General features: G+C 38.0%; 1 protein-coding gene across 2 annotated transcripts in view; it reads right to left on the bottom strand.

Moving 5' to 3' along the window:
- Nucleotides 1-19,374, bottom strand: part of mapk4 (mitogen-activated protein kinase 4) — a 31,980-nt gene extending 12,606 nt beyond the window's left edge. Inside the window, exons 1-6 of one of the 2 annotated variants that reach the window (XM_057830788.1) lie at nucleotides 19,135-19,374; nucleotides 14,087-14,326; nucleotides 12,918-12,987; nucleotides 12,424-12,817; nucleotides 10,907-11,082; nucleotides 1,993-2,137 (exon numbers count right to left, since the gene is read on the bottom strand). In XM_057830788.1, coding sequence (XP_057686771.1) covers nucleotides 1,993-2,137; nucleotides 10,907-11,082; nucleotides 12,424-12,790 — 688 coding nt within the window. In that variant the 5' untranslated portion in view covers nucleotides 12,791-12,817; nucleotides 12,918-12,987; nucleotides 14,087-14,326; nucleotides 19,135-19,374. The remainder of the gene's footprint in view (nucleotides 1-1,992; nucleotides 2,138-10,906; nucleotides 11,083-12,423; nucleotides 12,818-12,917; nucleotides 12,988-14,086; nucleotides 14,327-19,134) is intronic. The other variant, XM_057830787.1, reaches the window with a different exon arrangement.
- Between the last annotated feature and the right edge of the window lie 212 nt (nucleotides 19,375-19,586).

Raw genomic sequence — 19,586 nt, 5'->3', positions numbered from 1 at the left:
TCTAGTTCTGCAGTATATTGTGGGAGACCTACAGCCTTTGAGTAAAGTGGAAAGGCCAGCTTTCATAAACCTAATTAAAGGGTTGCAGCCATCCCAAAAGGTGCCGACCAGAAAAAAAGTCGATACTGCTAAACAGGAAATTTAAAGAAAACATACAGTGGGGAGAACAAGTATTTGATACACTGTCAATGGGAAAACCCATTGGCAATGTATCAAATACTTGTTCTCCCCACTGTATGTGTAGTGTAATAGTGTAAACCCTGGTTGGACAAGGATTTGAAATTGAATATGAAGATGAATCTGACACATAGTTTCAGTGTTAAAAAGGATACATGAATTGCTGTCTGTGGTTCTATATGGACACTGCCAATAATAGCTTGCAACAATTTTTGGCAAACAAAAAGAACTGAACTACAAAAGTTCATTTTTTGGAACCATGAACTTTAGTTCAAAATTTCGAATTATGAACTATGAACTGAACAGTTCATTTTAAAATTTGCGAACTGTAATTTGAACTAGTTCATGTAGAAAATGAACATTCCCAACACTGCACACAACATACCAGTAAATCCACCAAGGACTGGCTGAGAAGGAAGAAATGGAGAGTCCTGGAATGGCCAGGTCAAAGTCCAGATCTGAATCCCATTGAGATACAGTGGGGTGACTTGAAACGGGCTGTACATGCAAGAAACCCCTCAAACATCTCACAGCTGAAAGTATTCTGCGTTGAGGAATGGGGCGAACTTTCTTCAGACTGATTTCAAAGACTGGTAGATGGCTAAAGAAAAAAGCGTCTCAATGAAGTTCTTTCAGCCAAAGGGGGTAACACTAGCTATTAGGTGGTAGGGTGTCTTAACTTTTTCCTTAGTTAGAATATGCATTTTTGTTGATATATTTTGTTTAATGAGTAAAAGAATGTTAATTTTTGTTGTTCACCTGCAATGAAATCCCTTTCTTTTCCAGAGAAGAAGAAAAACAAGATCAGACATTGATATGTGAACATTTCTTAGTAATGAACTGAATATTTAATGTCTGTATATTAAACAGTTGTGTGAAAATAGGACACTCCATGAAATATTCAGTTCTTTATTGATGATACCCCTGTGTGTGATTTTCTCACAGTGTTTGTTGATTGCATACTGTATGTCAAATTTCTACAGCAAGTTCAATGCAGTAACGTCGCCTTACCAGCAGAGAGTGCAAGCCTGAAACATTAGCTACTAGGTACTATGGCTGAAGTGTACTCCTGCATTACTATGCATTTATGATCATTTGTGGGTTAAATATTTTTGCCTTTTATTTTCCCACAAGCCTCATGTTTCCCACACTGCCACAGTATAAGAAAGAAAGCACGTTATATTCCTTGAGGCAAATATTAATAATATCAATTTGAAACAAAAAAACCTTTGTTCAACTGCTTTGCTTTGTAAATTGCTGTATTTAGGGAAAAATAAATGCTGAATGTCTGGCTAGTAGTTAAGTGCCCCCTCCAGTAGACTATGTGCTGGCCTGTGGTGTCTAACAGGACGGTGGAGGGTCACATGAGCTTGTAGAAGAGGAACAGCATCCAGACTTACTCAGGGATCATTGTTATTCTGCTCAGCCAATCACCAAGACTGCACAGAGAACATTGACTATCGTCTGTCCTGGACAAACAATCTCTCAACAAACGCCACCTTGTGTAGTGTCATCTAGAATTATGGATGTGGCATTCATAAAAGAAGGGATACGGTATGCTCCAAGTGCTTTTTAAAATTCCTCTTGCAATCTCATGATTTGGAAAAGAGCATGAGGGACAGACTGATAAGAAATGAAAGTTTCTTTCTGTCTTTCTTCTTTTCTGAAGTGAGAATATATTAGCATGAGTGACGAGCGGTTATTACATTTACAGTACTCACAAAAAAGGTCCAGGTCTTAATGGAGGATTTCTTTTTTTTTTTTTTTTTCCCCATATCTACTTAGCTGTACACCTACTGTTTAATAGAGTGTTACCTGCAAAGAGCATGCGTCCAGTGAGCATCTCAGCCAGGATGCAGCCTGCAGCCCACATGTCTATAGCCTTTGTGTAGTTGTTAGGGGACAGAAGCAGACGAGGGGAACAATACCACTTGGTGACCAGACCCTCGGACAGATAACCCTGCGGGAAAAGAAAGAGCAGAGCTTTTACAATACAGTGTACTGCAGCTGCTTTTGTGCAGTCAAATCAGATGCAGTGGATATTTTTGTCTGAACAACAAAGAAGCCTCAGTGGGATTCTTCTAACAATTTTATTTTTATCTTTCAAGAAACTCAAAAATGCCACACTGCAGAGACTTCACTATCAGTAGTGGAGACTATGCACACTGACTGACAATGTTGGGCCAATTGTTTCTTATGTGATTGCAACATTATTCTCATAACATTACAATAGTTTACATGCGTTACTATTTTATTCTAGTAAGACAATTACTTTGCCCAGCTTCACAATTGCTTGCTAGTCACATGGACAGTTCTCGTGTGTTTATGTTGATTACATGTCTAACGAGTGTGAATATGGAGCAACCCAAATCACAAATTGTTCATGCACATTCAGCTACATTAATATTGTTCTTAATTATTACTTTATATGTACAATATTACACATTAAATCAATATACAGTGTTCTGTATCATTTACAGTAAGTGATTCAACTAAAAGACTATGTGAGTGGTTTTAAAGGCAAGCTCATTTTCTAACTCTGTCATTATCCGCTCTTTCCTTCTCACTAATTATTACTTTATCTCGTACTTGTTGCGTTGTAATTGCTTAGTTGAGTCTGCTTGGCTGTGTGAGGCAATGAGGGATTTAAAGATGAGCTCATGAGAGATGTTTTAATCCCAGAGTGAGAAATTGCTTTTTCACACCATGAAAACTACACGACATGAATCTACTTCACAGTAACCATCAGTAAGCATGACGGGAAAATGAAGCAGGAGAGGGAAACGATATTAGCTATAGCCTATACAAGTTGTTAGAGGGGCAAAATATTTAAAAGAGTTCATTTTGTGCTGCAGTTGTTTTACACCACTGCAATTCATAACCTAAATTTGTCGTATTAAACTTTATTAAGTTACTACACTGACATAGTTTCATACTACACGAGTACATTGTATACTATTATCACACATATTGTAAGAATCCTAAACAAAAATATCATATTACAGAGGTTAACCCCCCCCCCCAAAAAAGACAATATTAACATTTTGTTGACTTTATTGAATCATAACACTAAAAAACTAGAAACATTATTTAAAAAATAATGTGGTTAAAATAAAAAAGGATACTTTACTGAGATACTGTATTAACATCATAAAATATAATTACTATTAATATTTGGATTTTTCCCAAATTAAATAAAAACAGTATACATATTTATACATATATAACTGAGAAATTGACACTTTTGTAAACATTGAATTAAATAAGAAAATAATATAGGCCTGCTATTCATATTATTAATAAATTACATTCATGAAATTCAGAGGTGGGGAGAGCAGACAAAAATTTTACTCAAGTAAGAGTACCGTTAATTCAAAATAATATTACTCAAGTAAAAGTATAAGAAGTCGTCCAAAAAAATGTAGTCAAGTACAAGTAAAAAAGTACTTGGTGAAAAGAATACTCAAGTAATGAGTAACATTGTGAGTAACTGCTTACATTTTTGTTTGATTTTTTTTCTTTTTTTTTTTTTAACAACGGTATTTTTTTCTAAGCACAGTTTTCTATATGAGCTGCTGTTATCATAAAACTGTACAACAACCCATTACATAACAACATTAAGCCGAAGAAATACAAAAAAATTAAAATAATAATAATAATTGAATTGCGGCAAGAGAAAAAAAAAATTACAGAAATTAAGCATTATTCGTCCTACGAGCATGAGTGCCCTCTTGTGGACAAAATAGCTCCTAGTTTGAATAGTGAATAGTTCCTTCAGAGTTCCTATTATGAAATTGAAAGGATCATATCTGCAGTTTTCCGTGGTCAATCAGTGCCAAATAAAAACTGGGGTTAAAATCTGCGCAAGTCGAGTTGAGGGCGGCGCTCTATATCAAATACTTCATTTTTTATGGTGCTTGAAAGACGCCACGTAACTAAACAGGCTGGTATGATCATAGAAAGGTAAACTTGCTCATTGGGGAAATTGGTACAACTACTCTTGGCATCACTGGCAGAAAAAAAAAAATCTAATATGTACAATAAAGAGGAAAAATGTAACAACTCTTGTGTAGTCTAAAGTAACAGAGTAAGTAAAAGTAAAAAGTATGGCTTGGTAAAACGACTCTTAGAAGTACATTTTTCTCAAAAAGTTACTGAAGTAAATGTTACGGAGTACATGTAACATGTTATTACCCACCTCTGATGAAATTATACTTCAAGTGTTCATTATAAATACATTAATCTTAAATGAAACATGTCAACATAAAGTCGCTAATGATCTAGTGCTACATTTGCTGACGCAGTCCCACTCAGTGACGATGTGATTGTTAGCATGAATGGTTGTCTGTCTCAGCGGGTCCCGTGCAATTTTTATACGTTTATAGTGTCTTCTTGCGCCCTAAATCAGCTGGAATAGACTCCAGCAAACAGCAAAAAAAGTACTATACTATTCATTCATTCATTCATTTTCCATGCCGCTTATTCCTCACGAGGGTCGCGGAGGTGCTGGAGCCTATCCCAGCTAACTTCGGGCACTATTCTATCATAATAAATACAAATATGCCTTAACTTTCTGTTATGCCTCAACATTTCCCACCTCCCTGCCCCCATTTGTCCTCTGCCTTCTCACTTCAGCAAACACACCCCCTGTGTGCACACAGCTGATCCGCTGCCCCGTGATCTGAGCTGACAGAGCTCACCTTTCATCTCACATACACACATACAGCCCGAGTAAAGTTACATCATTGACAGTGGCACTGAGGCAGATCATACAAATCATAGGGTTAGGATTAGAACTAAACCTGATAATGTACAAGTTGTGCCTGGTACAGTATACAGTGCTGGCCAAAAGTATTGGCACCCCTGCAATTCTGTCAGATAATGCTCAGTTTCTCACAGAAATGATTGCAATTACAAATGCTTTAGTAGTAATATCTTCATTTATTTTGCTTGAAATGAAAAAACACAAAAGAGAATTGGGGGGAAAATGGAATTATTATCATTTACACAAAACTCCAAAAATGAGCCAGACAAATGTATTGGCACCCTTTGAAAAATCATGTGATGCTTCTCTAATTTGTGCTTTTAACAGCACCTGTTACTTATCTGTGGCACATAACAGGTGGTAGGAATAACTTAATCACACCTGCAGCCAGTTAAAATGGATTAAAGTTGACTCAACCTCTTTCCCGTGTCCTTATGTGTACCACATTGAGCATGGAGAAAAGAAACAAGACCAAAGAACTGTCTGAGGACTTGAGAAGCAAATTTGTGAGGAAGCATGGGCAATCTCAAGGCTACAAGTTCATATCCAAAGACCTGAATGTTTCTGTGTCTACCGTGCGCAGTGTCATCAATAAGTGTAAAGTACATGGCACTGTGGCTAACCTGCCTAGATGGTAAATGGTGTTATACTTATAGCCTATGGTGGACGGAAAGGAAAAATTGACCAGAGATTTCAACGAAAGATTGTGCGGATGGTGGATAAAGAACTTCGACTAACATCCAAACTAGTTCAAGCTGTTCTGCAGTCCGAGGGTACAACAGTGTGCACCCGTACTATCCGTCGGCGTCTGAATGAAAAGGGACTCTATGCTAGGATACCCAGGAAGACCCCACTTCTGACCCCAAGACATAAAAGAGACAGGCTGATGTTTGCCAAAACTTACCTGAGAAAGCCAAAAACGTTTTGGAAGAATGCTCCCTGGTCAGATGAGACAAAAGTAGAGCTTTTTGGGAGAAGGCATCAACATAGAGTTAACGGGGGGAAAAAAGAGGCCTTCAAAAAAAAAAACATGGTCCCTACAGTCAAACATGGTGGAGGTTCACTGATGTTTTGGGGTTGATTTGCTACCTCTGGCACTGGACTGCTTGACCGTGTGCATGGCATTATGAAGTCTGAAGACTACCAACAAATTTTGCAGCATAATGCAGGGCCTAGCCTGAGAAAGCTGGGTCTCCCTCAGAGGTTATGGGTCTTCCAGCAGGACAATGACCCAAAACACTTCAAAAACCACTAGAAAATTGTTTGAGATAAAGCACTGGAGACTTCTAAAGTGGCCAGCAATGAGTCCAGCCCTGTGGAGAGATCTAAAAATGGCAGTTTGAAGAAGACACCATTCATATCTCAGAGACCTGGAGCAGTTGGCCAAATAAGAATGGTCTAAAATTCCACCAGAGCATTGTAAGAAATTCATTGATGGATAGCGGAATCGGTTGTTCGCAGTTATTTTGGCTAAAGGTTGTGCTGCTGAGGGTGCCAATACTTTTGTCCGGCACATTTTTGGAGTTTGTGTACATTTTAAATTATTTTTTTCATTCTGTTTTGTGTTTTTTCATTGCAAGCAAAATAAATGACGCTATGACTACCAAAGCATTTGTAATTGCAATTATTTTCTGGGAGAAATTGAGAATTATCTGACAGAATTGCAGGGGTGCCAATACTTTTGCCCAGCACTGTATATTATGACCAACTCCAACTCACATACTGTATACCTAATTCAGCATTAAAAAGGTGAGACAAAAGATTGACAGTAGTATGATTTAAAAGTTTAATTCGATCAGGCTTTTAACTCAATTTACTTGTATAAAAAAAATCAGTTTTACTCAATCAATTATAAATGGCAGAAAATGCAACTTGTGAAAATAAATCGTCCATTCATTAATTATCTGTTCCACTTCTCCTCACGGGGGTTGTGGGGTTTTTTTAGACCGTGTGGAGGGAGGTCTCAAAACTCCTTGTAAACACGCAAGGGCATGACAGCACATTAATTGCTCCTTTTTTGCTTCACTTTCTCCGACATCAGAACCTTAAAAAAATTCAAAATGACATGCGACTGCCAGACCACCCGACTCCCTCTACTGGCTAACTCGGAACCTACGGGCAACAATAAGTCCGCAATTAATCAATGTAATGAATGAGGCCTGAGACCAAAAAAAATATATAGAAATATGGCTTCGGAGATTGATTCGTATGCAATGCATACCTAGAATGTACCGATCAAATTAATTGTATTCAATTTTAAGTCACAAATTAATGTAATTTAATTAGTGTAAAAAATTTAAAAATCCACCATACGATGATCAATGCGTATACATGCCAAGGATATACCAACCAAATTCTGATCAGTCCACAAATAAGAGAGAATTAGCCATTTTAGAGCCACAAGAAGAACAAAATCAAAAATAACAAAGTGAGATTTTGATACTTTGAAGAAGAATAGCCTGCAACAATCGTGAGGATGAGTGGAACAGATAATGAATGGATGGATGATTTATTTTTACAATATTGCCGAAAGTATCCCCGCAAAATAGGGCTTAACTGTATGCACGGAAACAACACACAACCTGGTAAAATATGCACACATGAATGCCGGGGCTGAGTTTCTGAATTGGAACCCGAGATGTGTGAGGGAGAAATATAAGCCACTACTCCAGCTTGATGCTTGAGAGCACATCCATCAGTCTGTAAAGGTAGACAGTCAGTAATTTGAAATACTATACTCTATCGCTTCTTATCAAGGAGCCATTCCTGCCCCATAACAATGCTTCTTATCCCGTTGAGCCCTCATATCTTTTCTCATAATGCACTGAGTGTTCCAGAGTGTAATGGAATAGAATCATATCTTTACAATTGCATTACAATATACACATTCGCCCATCTTCAGCGTGACTTGCTCCCACGTCACAAGAACAATGAGGAGAGAGAAAAATCCTCCACATCCAAGTGTTCGAATACTGTATTTACTAAAAAAAAAAAAAAATCAATGTAGTTATAAAAATGAGGCTTTATTACAAATTGCTGTACTGAAGTTAAGTTTAACAACCTCCAAAATGTATCAAAAGTATTACATTTACAACAAAAACTTTCATCAGGCTTTCATGTTCAAACAAGCGCAGCTACTGTTGATTTGTCACATTCTATTTGCTCAACATTAATGGAAAAAAACATCAAGTTGGAACCAAGTAATGCAATTACACTAAAAACTGAATAATAAGCAAAACATATATCTTTATATACTGTATATACACATATATATGTACTGTATATATGTACTGTATATACATATATATACATATATACTGTATATACTTATATATATACATATATGTATATACATATATACTGTATATACATATATATACATATATACTGTATATACATATATATACATATATATGCATATACATATATATATGCATATATATATATATATACTGTATATACATATATACTGTATATACATATATACATATATACTGTATTACATATATATATATATACATATATACAGTGCCTTGCAAAAGTATTCGGCCCCCTTGAACCTTGCAACCTTTCGCCACATTTCAGGCTTCAAACATAAAGATATAAAATTTTAATTTTTTGTCAAGAATCAACAACAAGTGGGACACAATCGTGAAGTGGAACAAAATTTATTGGATAATTTAAACTTTTTTAACAAATAAAAAACTGAAAAGTGGGGCGTGCAATATTATTCGGCCCCCTTGCGTTAATACTTTGTAGCGCCACCTTTTGCTCCAATTACAGCTGCAAGTCGCTTGGGGTATGTTTCTATCAGTTTTGCACATCGAGAGACTGACATTCTTGCCCATTCTTCCTTGCAAAACAGCTCGAGCTCAGTGAGGTTGGATGGAGAGTGTTTGTGAACTGCAGTCTTCAGCTCTTTCCACAGATTCTCGATTGGATTCAGGTCTGGACTTTGACTTGGCCATTCTAACACCTGGATACGTTTATTTTTGAACCATTCCATTGTAGATTTGGCTTTACGTTTTGGATCATTGTCCTGTTGGAAGATAAATCTCCGTCCCAGTCTCAGGTCTTGTGCAGATACCAACAGGTTTTCTTTCAGAATGTTCCTGTATTTGGCTGCATCCATCTTCCCGTCAATTTTAACCATCTTCCCTGTCCCTGCTGAAGAAAAGCAGGCCCAAACCATGATGCTGCCACCACCATGTTTGACAGTGGGGATGGTGTGTTCAGGGTGATGAGCTGTGTTGCTTTTACGCCAAACATATCGTTTTGCATTGTGGCCAAAAAGTTCAATTTTGGTTTCATCTGACCAGAGCACCTTCTTCCACATGTTTGATGTGTCTCCCAGGTGGCTTGTGGCAAACTTTAAACAAGACTTTTTATGGATATCTTTGAGAAATGGCTTTCTTCTTGCCACTCTTCCATAAAGGCCAGATTTGTGCAGTGTACGACTGATTGTTGTCCTATGGACAGACTCTCCCACCTCAGCTGTAGATCTCTGCAGTTCATCCAGAGTGATCATGGGCCTCTTGGCTGCATCTCTGATCAGTTTTCTCCTTGTTTGAGAAGAAAGTTTGGAAGGATGGCCGGGTCTTGGTAGATTTGCAGTGGTCTGATGCTCCTTCCATTTCAATATGATGGCTTGCACAGTGCTCCTTGAGATGTTTAAAGCTTGGGAAATCTTTTTGTATCCAAATCCGGCTTTAAACTTCTCCACAACAGTATCTCAGACCTGCCTGGTGTGTTCCTTGGTTTTCATAATGCTCTCTGCACTTTAAACAGAACCCTGAGACTATCACAGAGCAGGTGCATTTACACGGAGACTTGATTACACACAGGTGGATTCTATTTATCATCATCGGTCATTTAGGACAACATTGGATCATTCAGAGATCCTCACTGAACTTCTGGAGTGAGTTTGCTGCACTGAAAGTAAAGGGGCCGAATAATATTGCACGCCCCACTTTTCAGTTTTCACTGTATATATATACATATATATATATATATATATATATATATATATATATATATATATATATTAAACTTTATTACCGCGTTATTTTAACTTGTAGCATTTATACGGAGGTGGGTAAAATAGTGAAAAATATTAATCAAATAAGAGTACAGTTCAAAATAATATTACTCAAGTACTACACCAGTAGTAAAAAAGTTCAGTGAAAAGTATAGTTAAGTGCTACGTAACTGCGTACAATGTCTGATTTATGATTAAAACAATGTAATGAATCAGACACAAAAAGATGAAATTACATATTATGTAGCTGCTCTTTTGCATGGTGTGTATGTGAAACATGCTTTGTATTTGAGGCCACAGGTGTTCATTATTTTCGGTTTTAACATCAGAGACAGTTGCCACAGCCTATTTCCAAAATATTTTTAACCCTTGTGGTCCTAAATATTTTCAACCCTTGTGGCCCTTATATAGCTGGTTTTTGGTCATTTCTTTTAGATACCATTTCGTTTCTCTATATACTATGTTCAAAAAGTTTAACATGCTCTGTGTATCTTGCTTGGTATCATTTTTCTTAGCACAACGTCTTTTATATAAACTTTTATTGTTACACTATAACCAACCACATCTCCATATTAGGCCAAAAAATACATAAAAATCATCAAATTACGACCGGAAATATACTGTATGCAGAGATGAAGCGTCAGCGCGCCCATGCACGGATAAACATATTTTCTACCATCAAAAATAACACGATCATATCTGTAAATGTAACGAAGTAAATGTAACGCCTTACTATCTACCTCTGCATTTAATATATCATTTGATATTTACCACTGATGTTACAGTTGATTATTACATCGTTGATTTTTGATTTGCAACCATCTTATTCTGACTAAATATAATTCAAATTTAAAATAGTAATCATTCTTTACTGCATTTGATTGTAATAATGGCTTGAGCAAAATTAACCGTTTGTTTCATCGTACCTTATGAGAATAGTGCGGGTCAACTATCCGGGCCAGGCCGAAGTCGCCGATCTTGAGCAGCAGTTGGTCAGTGTTGATGAAGATGTTGGCAGGCTTTAGGTCTCTGTGCAACACGTTGGATGAGTGAATGAACTTGAGGCCCCTCAGCAGCTGGTAGAATAGCAGTGTGGCATGACCTAGGTAGATATCGACAACTTAAGTCACATTGCTGTCTGGAAATGCACCAGGGATTGTTTGATCGTGTGGAAAGTTGCAAACACTCTATTATCCACTTGATTGGTGTGCACCAGTGTTGAGATAAAAAAAAGTTCAAGCTTCATCATATGAATTGAAGCAAGAGAAAAAAAAATAATGACCTTCATTTGAAATACTGTATGTTTGTGCAAAGAATCTAAATATGCAAATAACGAATTTCAAAGAACTATGATAACGGAGAAAAAAAAAACACAAAACATAAAAATATCAGTCACCCTATGGGTGTATAGTTCATGAACATAGATACACTTGAAAAAAGAAAAAAATCGCAAAGAAAAGCACACACTCTTTCGTTTCTGTATAACTGTGCAATCTATCTCTGTCTTCCACCTTTCTCTGTCTGAGACTCAAGTGAAGTCCTCTTCTCTTTCTGTAGCTATTAAAACTTGTTTCTCCAATAGACATGCATACTACAGTGGGTAGCCATTAGCCAATGCGTGACGAGTAGGCAGGACAATCTGGAAATACAGAGATCCCGCCCAAATTTGCGCTTCCAAATCTGCTGTTTTGGGTTTTGGTGGATTTTTGAGGTACTGTATAAGGCTCCCTTGACACCTGTGCATTGTGTATTCTTCATCATCTTCAGTGAATGGCACAGGTGTTTCTTCATCATCATCAGTCAAGGAAAGAGCCGCTGGAGTGTTATTTTATTTAAAAATGTTAAGATACACGCATGTATACATGTACAAATCACTGTTTTCTTTCATATATATTTCATTTGTATTATAATTCTGACATTTGCTGTGCACAAAACATTTATTTATATATGTATAGGCTCCACCTTTACTCCGCGGATTATCGAGTTTCGCGCGGGGGGCTGGTCCCCATTAAACACGAAAAACAAGGGATCACTATACTCACTTTGATTGGCTTAAATAGCACCAGCATTTATTTGAATGAGATCTAAAAAAAAAATTATTGTATTGTTTGCAAAATGTTATATAGCGAAATGTGAAACTAACAACATTATTACACTAAAATTTGTTTCAACAAATTACATTTCTCAAGTGTAAACACAACTACATCTAATCCGGATTTTTAAAGCACCCACAATGTATTGTATGTAGGCTTTTCACCAGACTAATGGTTTTCTTGTTAACTGTCAAATTTTAAATTGGTAGCTATTTGCTTGAAAGGGAATCAAAAACAAAAATGAGCAAGTGTTACTGTAGCACTAATCCTTTATTATCATTGTGATTATGATTCACAAAACCAAACCTTTTCAATGAAAACCTAGTTTGCATCATCTACAGTATCTGTACCTGTTGACAATGCTCCTTGCTCCAGCAGTCGGGCCAAATCCGTCTCCATGCACTCCTGGATGACGTACAGCGCACCAAGCTGTGCCGGGTCCCTAGCTGGCGGTCGTCCGTGGGGTGTCAGGACTTCATGTACCCGCACCACGTTCTCGTGATGCAACCTGCGAGTTATCTTCACCTCCCTCAGCGCGTGCTTCACCGTGACAGGATCGCGCATGGCCAACTTCTTGATGGCCACGCGGCTTCCTGTGCGCTGGTCCACGGCTGACAGGACCAGCCCAGTGCCCCCGGCACCGAGGGGCCTGATGTTGACGAAATGGGCACTGAGGTCAAAGCCATGGAGGAAGCATGATGTGTCTTGTCTGGCCATGGTTGATGACTCGCCCTGATTGGGAAGCTGGTGTTTTTATGGTATAAAATATTCATTTAGTTATTGAATTGAATTTGGGCTAAATTTTCAAGATGAAATTTAAAATGAATGAATACTGTTCAACTACCTCATTCTAATTGAACCTAGCAAATGTATTGGCCCATTCATGGATTAAACGGCATTCAGTCATTCGGCTCCTAAAAATAAAATTTATAAAAAAGCAAGTTGAGCAAAAATTACAAAGATGCAACACCATCAGCCATGAGCATTTAGAAATATAGAGGAGGTCAAATTAAGTTCAACTCTACAGTAAAGGTACATTCTGAAAGCTTAACCGAAAGCTCAATAAACCTATTAAAACTTAGCTGACTTTGACTTGGTATTCACTGGGGTTTACTTCACTCAGACTAAGGGAATGGATTGCAACAATGGTGACAAGAGATTCAACAACTACAACATCTAACTTCATTAGCCCGTAAAAACAATAAAGACAAGTAAGCTATGTTACTCTCACAGTTTTGCTAAACAATGGGTGGTTAAACATTAACTAGTCTCAGTCAAGTTAGCTATTTAATTAAATAGACAGCAAAGTAAAGGACAATACTGAGCTTGGATTTGGAACCCATGATTTTGAATGTGTTGAAAGAGAGGTTTGCGAGAGCAAAGTGGCTATCTGCAAATATACTGTACATAGGGGTGGGGAAAAATTACAGTAGTGCCACTGGGTCATTTTTGTTATGGTGCATTTTTCAAAAAACACAATTCTGTATTTAGATTCCTCTTGTAGAAAAGCAAACAATATGTCAGCCATTTTGTTTCATGTTCTGCTGTTCAGAGCACATGCTAATTGAATTTTTTTGTAACTTGGTTAAAAAGGATTTTTGATGCATAATATTTGAGACTCGCTTTGTCAAATGTTATTTGAAAAAAAAAACACACACACACACATTTCCCCTCTTTAAGACATATTGTATGTAAAGAATAATTTCAATTCTGTTTGTGATCGGTCCATGAAAAGCCATACTTTTATTTATCAAATGAGTTGCAAAATGAATAGCAAATATAGTGAAGTTATATAAAAGAAATTATTATTTTTGTGGAGGTGAGGGGTAGCAGTTGCGTCACTTACTAAAGTGTAAATCGTGCCACCATCAGTTCTACGCCATATGATCCAATTGTTTCTTAATCATTCAAACTTCATGGAAGTAACGAGTCGCGACTCACTTGAAATTTGATGGGGAAGGAAATGGACTTGCTTAATATTTACCAAGAGAACAGTTCTTGAAACTTACTCACCAGTGCCATTCAGGTATCCATAGAATAAGCCACATCATAGGACAGATGTTAGATTATCTTCCTCTTCTTCCATTGTGGTTCATTCACAGAGGTTTTCCCCTCGTCCGAGCTAGGAGAAAATTAGTGGTGGTCTTCCTGCGTTTTAATCTCTTGCCAATCTGCTTCTGTTGCAAAATACTGTGGCGTGGCTTTCAGCACGTTGCCATGAGCATCAGTCAGCCGGCACATCTGTTACCGTGACTGCAAGAGGGAAAGGAAGACAGCAACTTTACTGATATAGTGCCTTTCACAGACAGGTTTCACAGCACTTTACAAGTGTTCACATTCACAAACACCAATGAAATGCTGCTGCAATGCAGAGCACTGCCAGAACCACTGGGAAAAACTGAGATTAAGTGTCTTGCCCAAGGACACCGCGACAATGTGCAACAGCGGAAAACAGATTCCAACCCCCATCCTAGGATTGAAAGACGACTCACTCAACCATCTGCGCCACCGCCGCCCCGTATTGGCAAGATATGTTGGTAAATGTCAGACAGCAACAGTTTTCGTCAAAGCTTAATTTGGAGTGGCACAGTCGTTTAACAATTCTTTTCACTTTTGTGGTTGGGTTTTGCAGTGGTGTAAATTAAAAACGATGTTTTAAAAAAAAAAATCAAATGCACATAAAGAAAAAATAACACATGAAAAAAGCTGAATCAAATACACAAAAACATTCAATATACACGCTTTAATTGAGAAATTGAAATGTAAAAAAAAAAAAAAAAAAAAAAAAAAAGAAAACAAAATGGATATTACTTGAATTGTGAAACATCTTTTTTCTGGCAGCATGGTGGCCGAGTTGTTAGCACATCCACCTTACAGTTCTGAGATCAAGGGTTCAAACCTGGCCAACAGCCCTGCCTGTGTGGAGTTTACATGTTCTCCCCGTGCCTGCATAGGTTTTCTCCTCCCACATCCCAAAAAACATGCGTGGTAGGCTGATTGAACACTACACTCTAAATTGTACATAGGTACGGTTGTGTGCATGAATGTTTGTTTGTCTCATTGTGCCCTGCTGGCAACTAATTCAGAGTAGGCTCCAGCACCTCCACAGCCCTCATGAGGAGGAGCGGCATGGAAAATGAATGAATGTTTTATTTCAAAACGAATGGCTAATAGTGTAGGACAAATAAAAAAGATAACACAACAAAAAATAATGAATGATAAATACAAAAATATAGATTTTTACAATTTTTATTTTTATATATAAAAAAGGGAAATTAACAAAATGGCATATATAATTAAATGTAAAAAAACAAATGAAAAAATAAACTATTTAGAGGGATCTTTCAACAAAAGCAACATGGTATTTTTGTCATTTCTGCTGCTGTTTTAGATAACAGCATCAATAAAAAAATGGCTCACCCACAATTTCCTCAAACTCAGCAGCAGGAAAACCAAGCTCCTCATCGGCTCCAAATCCACCATATTCAAATACCATAGCCATCCCCTCACCATTGACAACTCCACTGTTTCACCCTTCCCCCCAAGTCAAGAGCCTGGGTGTCATCCTGGACAGTACACTTTCTTTCCATTCACACATCAATCATAACATTACCCAGATTGCCCACTACCACCTACGCACCATCAACCGCCTCCACCCCTCTCTCACCCCCCTTTCTGCTGTCATCCTGGTTCATAGTCTTGTCACTTCACGCTTGGATTACTGCAACTCTCTCCTCTTTGGCCTCCCTCAAAAGACCCTCCATAAACCCCAACAGGTCCAGAATTCAGCCGCTCGCATCATAGCCTGCGTACCCCATTCATCTACCACATCACTCCAGTTCTCCGCCAGCTCCATTGGCTTCCGGTCCACTTTTGCATCCAGTTCAAAGTTCTCCTCCTCACATTCAAGGCCATCCACAACCTCGCCCCGTCATACCTCCGTCCTCCATGCTACAACTTCCTCCCGTGCCCTCAGATCCTCCACGTCCATACACCTGTCTATCCCCCCGCTCGCGTCAGCACCATGCAGAGCAGAGCATTCAGCCGCTCTGCTCCCCGGGTTTAGAATTCCCGACCACCCAGGAACACTGACTCAATCCCCCTTTTTCAATCCACACTCAAAACTCACTTGTTCAGACTCTCCTATCCATAATAATTTCTTCGTGTTTTAGTTTACTGCTAATTAATTTTATCTATTAGTATTTTAATTGTTATAAACGTTCTATACCTAATTATTTTTAGTGTTTTCAGTCTTTAATTTGTTGAATTGTTTTTTTAAATTATTGTGCGGTGACCTTCAGTTACAGAAAGGCGACTTAAAATAAAATGTATTATTATTTTACACTGTTTATGTTTGTAAAATTCTGCATATGGTTCCTGTACTCACACAAATACACAATGACCCTTTTTATTTGCTATATATGCATCACACTCAACTCAAGATTTTTGTGGTTTTACTTTGCAGTATTATGAATCTGGACTGCGTTATACTGACAGTTGCTTCTCTTAATTCAACATGTCCAGTCCTTACTGGTAGCAAAATAAAGAAATCAAAATGATATAAAAGCCCATTTTTTCAGTATGGTGCAGCAAAGTTGTACATCATTGCAAAATAAAAAAAAAATAACAATTACAACTAAGCAGGAACACAATGTTTTAAAGCACTTACTTTCCAACAATTCCCTGCAAAGAGCCAAACAAGCTTTCAATACAAATGACCAAATTTCATTTACACACACATATCGGATGTCTGCATAAAGGGATAGCTGGAGAATCAAATAAGACCACGCTGAAGTAAACCCTTCATTGCACTTCACTTTGTGCACTCCTCACAGTCTGTGAAAAAAGAGGAAGAAAGAAGGTGAGAGAAGAGATATATATAGAGAGAGGGGTTACATATACTGTGGTGGTGCTGGGTAGGAGGTGCAGCTCCAGACGACTTTATAAATAATGCACCACCTCTGGAGATGGCGCTTTGTGTGTGCCTATTGCGGTGTGCATGCTTGTGTAAATGTAGCTTACGAAACAAAAACGTTTTGCATCTTCATACACGGAAAATATACCTACCAAGTGAATTTACTTGATCGTGATATTATTTGGTCACTAGAGAAGGGTACGTGTGATGAAAGAGGTAGCAAAATGTGATGATAGCCATAGAGCAGCAAGTACAACATCCCGCAACATAAGAAAGCTGTAGTAATCTATGTTGTATCGACTCATGACAATTTGTCAACAATGGAACGGACGGTACGTCCATAGGCGGAGTTTGACTTTTGGGGCAGAGGGGGGGCCACAATACATTATCCTGATGACCCTGAAACGCAGTGTCAGCAATAACATTAACTTACAAGAATATTTATAATAGTTGAAAATGAACGTTTATTTGTTTCCCATCATTCTTGGGAGGAATTCTAAATCAGGCTGCTTAGAAACGCTATACTTTTCGCCTAGATCGTCATCCATTGAATATGGTACGCCCGCCGGTGTCATGTGTGCCAATGTAGTTACCCCTGTCAAAAATTAAATCCGCCGGGCATAGCCACTGTGCATTACTGATTTGCATCATTTCTCATAACTAGTGTGTGTGTGTGTGTGCGCTCCCGTGGCCAGGGGATACAATTTTTGACGGGGAGTAACTACGTTGGCAAGACACTGTTGGTGGCTCTGTTGTACAATTAGCACCTTTAGTGGGGCAAATTGAAACTCCGCTCACCATTTTGGCGGTGCTCTCTGGCGTTTCTTGGTCCACATTTTCAATCCTTGGTTCTTGCTCAGTCGTTGTTGTCGCTTTTGAAAGCTTAAGTTTGAAAAAATTACATATATCCATCTTGCCTCTTCAGTCCTCAGGTGGTTTCGGCTACGCAAAGCAAATAACTATCTCAGGTGCTAGTCACATGGTCTGTTCGAGAAATAATTTTGATCCATTATAGAAATATTTTTTTGTATTCATTTCATTAATTTTTTTTTTTTTTTTTTTTATTGCTTTACAACTTTTATAGACAGCATTTTAAAATCATATATAGGAAAGTCAGTTACATGCAATGACACTTTTCGGCAATCCTTCAACTCCGCATATGGGTACACCATAGTTGTGGTATGAGAAGAGATTTGCCTTTGTAGCATCCACACGTTTGGGTCACATGTCATCAAGTTTATGTTATAAAAAGTTTTGGTGTAAATTTAAATATAATTTTCACAAGAGATTTGCATTGTACGGTGGCAAAAAAAGTATTTCTGGTATTTATTGAACCGTTCCAACTTCATACTGCTTTGCTTGCTGCTCTTGAAAATAAATCAACCCAAAAAAATCTCACATCGCACCCTCTGATGTAACATTAAGAGCCACAGAAACAAAAAAAACTCCCTATCAGCTCCCATCCGTATTGAAATCCGACCCATGAAAAGCCAAATGCAACAGTTAGTTTACCAACAAGCCTGAAAACATTCCCACGCCATTTCTACAGAAATGTAATTTTATAGCTAATTATATAATTATTCTAAAGCTTGTATAATCATATGATATTTTTCTTTTGACAGTCAATCCCAGTGTTTATTCATTAGAAACACATAATTTCATAAATTTTCATTATACCAGCAAATTCAGTTTATGGTTTTTGAAACAATAACAACAAAAGCCTTTTTTTTTGTTGTGAAAATTATATACTTATATTTATTGTATTTATTTTCTGCGATAGTTCAAAGATTTTTTTATGACGACCTACAAAAAGTCTTACTTTTTCCCGAGCACTATGTGCTCTTGTTCCATCGTATTTGCAGGTGTCAGCATGAAAGCTTTACTGCACCTTTTTCTTGTGTGTACACACTGGCTTCATTCAGATGCTGCATCTGCATGCATGTGCATTTGTGTGTAAAACGCCTCTTCTCCTCTTTGGCATTACATCCACTAAAACTCCGTTCGAACAAGAAAAGTGCACCACTAACACTAAAGCCAATTATTTAGGCCTTTCCGCAAGCAATAAGTTCTCACCTCGCCTAAGTGGCTGCACAATACTACAATCCCAAAGGGTAGAATTAAAGCAGAAAAACAGCCTCACACTCACCAGAGCATCATGCAGCCCGCCCGCCGTCTGCAGACAAAAGATCCGGAGAACAAGATAATAGAGACAGATGCAATCCTCGTAAGGGGGGAAAAAGTGAACAGGGAAAACGCATCTCTTCATCTCAATTCTTTTTTCTTAGATGGTTGTGAATACCATACAGAGGGTTCGTGGCACCGGAGTGGATCCAAGGATGATGAGACAAAGCAGCAGGCTACTCCGGAGCCAACAGCCTCTCATTGAGGCTGCCCAGAGGACCATGAGAATAGGAAGAAGAGAGCGAGTGGAGCAAAAGAGAGAGAGAGAGAGAGAAGGGATCTGTATCAAGACACACAAACACATATGCACGCACACACACGCTGCAGTTGATGAAGTACTGTACCCGTCTCATTTCATCTTTTCCCACAATTCCATCTGCTCAATCAGGGAGTTCCAGAAGCTGCATCAGCATCATG

The sequence above is a fragment of the Corythoichthys intestinalis genome, chromosome 3 (genome assembly GCF_030265065.1).
Source record: "Corythoichthys intestinalis isolate RoL2023-P3 chromosome 3, ASM3026506v1, whole genome shotgun sequence".
NCBI lineage: Eukaryota > Metazoa > Chordata > Actinopteri > Syngnathiformes > Syngnathidae > Corythoichthys > Corythoichthys intestinalis.
The sequence above is the reverse complement of the archived record's forward strand: the minus strand, read 5'-3'. Positions and strand labels throughout refer to the sequence as shown.